The sequence below is a fragment of the Triticum dicoccoides genome, chromosome 5B, assembly GCF_002162155.2.
Source record: "Triticum dicoccoides isolate Atlit2015 ecotype Zavitan chromosome 5B, WEW_v2.0, whole genome shotgun sequence".
Classification (NCBI taxonomy): domain Eukaryota; kingdom Viridiplantae; phylum Streptophyta; class Magnoliopsida; order Poales; family Poaceae; genus Triticum; species Triticum dicoccoides.
This window is the reverse complement of record NC_041389.1, coordinates 633,022,629-633,027,601: the sequence shown is the minus strand read 5'-3', so window position 1 is coordinate 633,027,601 and position 4,973 is coordinate 633,022,629. Positions and strand designations below refer to the sequence as shown.

Below are 4,973 nucleotides of genomic sequence, written 5' to 3'. Positions count from 1 at the left end.
TCCTCTCTCCATTTTTGGTTAGTTGAAAAACCAACACTAATTAATACCACTCGACTAAGACAAATCGAAAGCTTTAAATTGCTTTTTTAAGAAATTCCCAAATTTGGCTTTCAAGGTTCTACGTTCACATTCTTTCAAGTACTTCACAAATACAAAACCATATTAACTTTTGTCTGAAACATGGACGGAACTTATGGCATTACAAAGATTACTCAATGTTGTATTTGAAATATTTGACTATAATGGTGATGTTTGCAAATTCAATTCTTTTACAGAAAAAAAAAGAGAAATCACAAAATGATCCACCCATCAAATCAGTAGTGTTTGCGGTCAACGACTGATTAGGAAGCACAACTTACCATAGCAATTTCCCTCCATTGTCACATATTGCACATAAATTATCAGTAGCATCACCACCACCACCATCATCATTGTCAATATCATCACCATCATCGTTGCTATCATCATCGGTGCAGCTGTAATCATCACTGCTCTTGTCATCACCACTGCCATGGTTGCGGCTAGCGTCATATTTGCAGATATAATCATAATCGTTGTTGTCACTGTAATCATCATCACCATCATCATCAAAGTCTTCTTCGTCACCACTACGTATTGCAACAGTCGGCCGTCTGGTACGTAAAACCTGTAAAATGGGATTCAAATGAGAAGTGAAAACAATGATACAGCAGCAAGACTTCACAATATTTTAGAGATCTGAAAGATGCATATCTAAGGTCATTCTCAATCTACCTCTCTGATGTCCCTGGAGGTATTCTCAACAAACCTTTCAAGAATTTGTGAGTGCAAAAAAAAAAAGAACAGTCATGGTCATGGCACAACCACCCATTGAATTACAGAGAACATTTGTAAATACCAGCAGAGTTCCTAGTCATTGAAAATAATAACAATGTAACTCCTTGCAATATTCTTGGGGATTTCGCCCAAGCAGATTGGATTCAAAGGTTGTTGTAGCTGCGCTCGATAAGAACGGGGTACTAACCCCTTCAACCAGAGCAAAGGGAGGTCAGGGAATTATCTGCTTTACTCATAGTGCTCCATGCCCGTATACAAGCCATGTAAACAAACCTTACAAAGGAACAAACTGGGCTAATCCCCGGGTTCAGGGAAACATACCAAACTGAAAGGGAAACTAATCCATAGCAAGAAAGGCATGTCTTTTGTACATTGAAACCCTAGTGCTAACTTTACTGTCTTAAAAACAAACCAATCACATCCTAAACAAGTACTGTACAGCAGTACAGCACTACAATCTACAAGATGTCAGTGAAGAAAACATGTCCCAAATACTCCAAAGTTCCAACTTCCAACAGAAAATTTGCACATAACAACGAAACAATAGTACAATTGCAAAAGGAACGATGATCTTGACGGGATAATTATCTGTGGAATTTGATGAAATGCGATCTAGCACTTGGGCACTGGATCATATAACGCCGCAACTCCCCCGTCCTCCGAAGAACGGCCGTATTGGGGGAGGAGAAGCTTGATGTGAAGCAACAGATGATAGGGGACTCACCATCTCTCCCGGCGCCTGACCGGAGCGCCGCCGTCAGTCGTCCGGATTCGGGAAGGGCTAGGGCAGGGCCAAGGCGCTCGGCGGAGGTTGGCGAACGCCCGTGAAGGTTCGGGAAAGGGCGCGGTGGAGGCAGGCACGGGCGGCGGACGGCGGGATCGACGCGGTGGCCGGCGGGAGAGGCGGCGGGCGGGCGGCGGCGCTGGGAGAGGCGGTGAGAGCGCAAGGTGACAGTTCCTTCTTTTTTGTCCTCCCTATGGAGTAGTGCTCATTTATTCTTTTTTTTTTAGGATACTAGTTTTTTTTAGGCCCTGATGGGCTGGGCTGCGGTGGGCAGGTGGCGGGCTTGTTTGTGGCCGAATCTGGGCAAGCGGCCTGCCAGGTCGCAGTCGATAGCCCTAAAATCTCTCCAAACCCCCCGCTGTACCGCCGCCGCCGTCACCGTCGACACCCCAAACCCCCACTCCCCTCCCCAATCACCACGGCCTCTCCTGCACCGCCGCCGTCGCCGTCGCCACACCGTCCGCAGTCCTTGGCCGCTGACTTCCGAGGTACGAAGCTCGCTGTCCTGTTTCCTTCCAGCGATTTGTGCAACCCCGCTGTCCTTCACAGCTCGCGGATCCGCCCCCTGATTCTAAACTGCACATTTGTGGGTGGGATTGGTAGCACCGTCTAATCCGCCGGTGTTCGCCGCAGGATTCGCTGCGCCATGACGAGCCTGATATCCCAGAACGCGCTCCAGAAGCGCCGCCTGGAGAAGGACGACGACAGCAGCAGCGATGAAGAGACCATGGATTCCCCCGTCGCTTCGGATGCAGAGGCCGGGAAGAAGCCCAGGCCGGAGGATCGCAGGAAGGACCGGAAGAGGAAGAAGAAGGCGCTGCAGGCCAGGCAGGGCCAGGAGGCCGATGAGATGAGGCGGCTGGAGAGCTCTCTGTTTGGCAACATCTACACACCGCTGGAGTTCGGCACCGAGGCCGGGGCTGCCGTGCCGGCTCGTGACCAGGATGATGATGCTCCCTTGTTCTTCGTGGACCGGTCTGCCGGCGACGACCTGCCTGTTTATGAGGAGGATCTGGGCAGTGAGGATGAGGTGGTTGATAAGGGGAGGAAGCCCGCCTGGGTGGATGAGGAGGAGGATAGCACCGAGGTGGACATCCTGAAGGTTGCCAGGCTGAGGAAGCTGAGGAAGGAGGCTGATGAGCGCGTGATCTCGGGCAAGGAGTATGAGGCTCGGCTGCGCGGTCACCACACCAAGCTTAACCCCTTCACTGGCTGGGCGGATATGGACCGTAAGGCTCCTCTCCGTGACGGTGACTCCGATGAGGAAGAAGGTGGAGTCGACAATATGCTTCGGAGCAATGATGAACTTGTCGTCAAGGGCACTGCTAAGCTCCTGCCTGGCATGTTGGACTACTCAAGGCTTGTTGATGTGAATGCTCAGGATCCTTCCAGTGGTCCTATCAATTCAGTGCAGTTTCATAGGAATGGTCAGTTGATGCTTGTTGCAGGCCTGGACAAGCATCTGAGGTTTTTCCAGATTGACGGCAAGAGAAACCCCAAGATCCAGAGCATATTTGTCGAGGACTGTCCAATTCAGAAGGCGGCCTTTCTACCTGATGGCTCTGAGGTGATCCTTTCCGGCAGGAGGAAGTTCTTCTACTCATTTGATCTGGTGAAAGCTGCTGTTAGTAAGATTGGACCCTTGACTGGGCGTGAGGAGAAAAGCCTGGAGAGCTTTGAGATATCCCCTGATTCAAGAACCATTGCGTTTATCGGTAACGAGGGGTACATTCTGCTGATATCTTCCAAAACAAAGCAGCTCATTGGAACCCTCAAGATGAATGGTAGCGTGCGTTCGCTGGCCTTTGCGGACGGTGGAAACCAGCTGCTAAGCAGCGGTGGGGACGGCCATGTTTACCACTGGGATCTCAGAACAAGGAAGTGTATGCACAAGGCTGTTGACGAGGGCTCCCTATCAGGCCTTTCCCTCTGCACCTCCCAGGACAGCTCTTACTTTGCCACAGGCTCCAGCAGCGGCATCGTGAACGTGTACAAGAGGGACGAGTTCCTCGGCGGGAAGAGGAAGCCACTGAAGACAATCGAGAACCTCACGACTGAGACGGGCCAGATGAAGTTCAACCACGACGCCCAGATCCTGGCCATAAGCTCGAGGAAGGACAGGAACGGGATGAGGCTCGTGCACGTCCCGTCCTTCACCGTGTACCAGAACTGGCCGGGGCCTCGGTTCAGCCTCCAGTACCCGAGGTGCCTGGACTTCAGCCCGGGCAGCGGGTTCCTCTCCGTCGGACATGCCGGCGGAAAGGTTTTGCTGTACAAGCTGCACCACTATCAGAACGCTTAGGGCTCTCGCGATCAAGTTTTGCCACTGTATTTTTCTGCTTCCAGAGAAAACCCGTGATGTTATCTGTAACGTGATTCTTCTTAAACCCTCTTGCCTTGTGAGTGCTGTTGTCACAGATATTTTAATGCTCAATGCAATACCCTGCTAGCTCTTTTCTGGTACGCATGTTGCCTGTGCCCTTTGTTTGAGTGAAGAATTTCATCTTACTGTTTAAGAAGTTTGGTGGTGTGGCTGGAGAAAAGAAGGAGCTTTTAGAACGTTTGGTTGCAGCTCTAAATGGTTGTTTCATCAGGTGGCTGTGATTCTGTTTGTGATCTGGTGAGTTGCATCCTGTATTTGTGTTGTTCTGGCAAGGATGCTTTCTGTTGTAGAATTTTGAAACGTGGAATTTATTTTCAACATTATACAAACAGTTTGGGAGCTAACTGCATCGCTGAAACATCAACTTGACATCATCAGTTTACAAGTCACCACTAATCTCTCTGGAACATGTCTGCTATTTATGCGACAGTATTATGTTCCTAGCATGCAGGAGCCAGATGGTTCCGTCCTATCCAGAATAGTTATGCATAATATGTACTCCCTCCGTTCCTAAATATTTGTTTTTTTAGAGATTTCAAATAGACTACCACGTACGGATGTATATAGACACATTTTAGAGTGTAGATTCACTCATTTTGCTCCGTATGTAGTCACTTGTTGAAATCTCTAGAAAGACAAATATTTAGGAACGGAGGGAGTAAAAGACTATTGCTGCGCGTGATCATGTCTTATGGAACAAACCATAGCTTTTATGACCAATAAGGAAAAGACATAAATTTAGGAACGAAGGGAGTACTAGCTTGTAGCTTTAAAACACAGAGGGTTTACATGTATCCAATCGTGTTCAGTTTATAGGATGCTGCCGGAACACAGCTGCCTTGTGCCTGCACAAGCTTGCATCCTGCTCTGTAACTTCACCACCTATGTTCTCTTCATGAATGCCTCTAGCTCACTGGCGCAGCTCTCCCTGCCTTTCATCTGGTAAATTGCATTCTTGGCTAACAGCATGTTTTCGCCTTCGCTGTCCTC

General features: G+C 49.1%; 2 protein-coding genes across 3 annotated transcripts in view; one reads left to right on the top strand and one right to left on the bottom strand.

Annotated features, from left to right (window-relative positions):
* Positions 1-1,765, bottom strand: part of LOC119312194 — a 7,002-nt gene extending 5,237 nt beyond the window's left edge. The window contains exons 1-2 of the mRNA XM_037587928.1: positions 1,541-1,765; positions 360-646 (exon numbers count right to left, since the gene is read on the bottom strand). Of these exons, the coding sequence (XP_037443825.1) occupies positions 360-646; positions 1,541-1,543 (290 nt within the window). The 5' untranslated portion in view covers positions 1,544-1,765. The remainder of the gene's footprint in view (positions 1-359; positions 647-1,540) is intronic.
* Positions 1,766-1,979: 214 nt separating this feature from the next.
* Positions 1,980-4,063, top strand: LOC119312195 (U3 small nucleolar RNA-associated protein 18 homolog). 2 transcript variants are annotated; one of them, XM_037587931.1, is made up of 2 exons: positions 1,980-2,088; positions 2,234-4,063. In XM_037587931.1, exon 2 carries the CDS (start codon positions 2,247-2,249, stop codon positions 3,900-3,902), a length of 1,656 nt encoding a protein of 551 aa, XP_037443828.1. In that variant the 5' UTR covers positions 1,980-2,088; positions 2,234-2,246; the 3' UTR covers positions 3,903-4,063. The 2 variants fall into 2 exon arrangements, with proteins under 2 accessions (XP_037443828.1, XP_037443829.1); XM_037587932.1 differs by having other exon boundaries at positions 2,204-4,063.
* Positions 4,064-4,973: the final 910 nt, after the last annotated feature.

Coding starts and splice junctions, on each gene's coding strand:
- LOC119312195 (XM_037587931.1), top strand. CDS start 2,247: ATGACGAGCCTGATATCCCAGAACGCGCTCCAGAAGCGCCGCCTGGAG.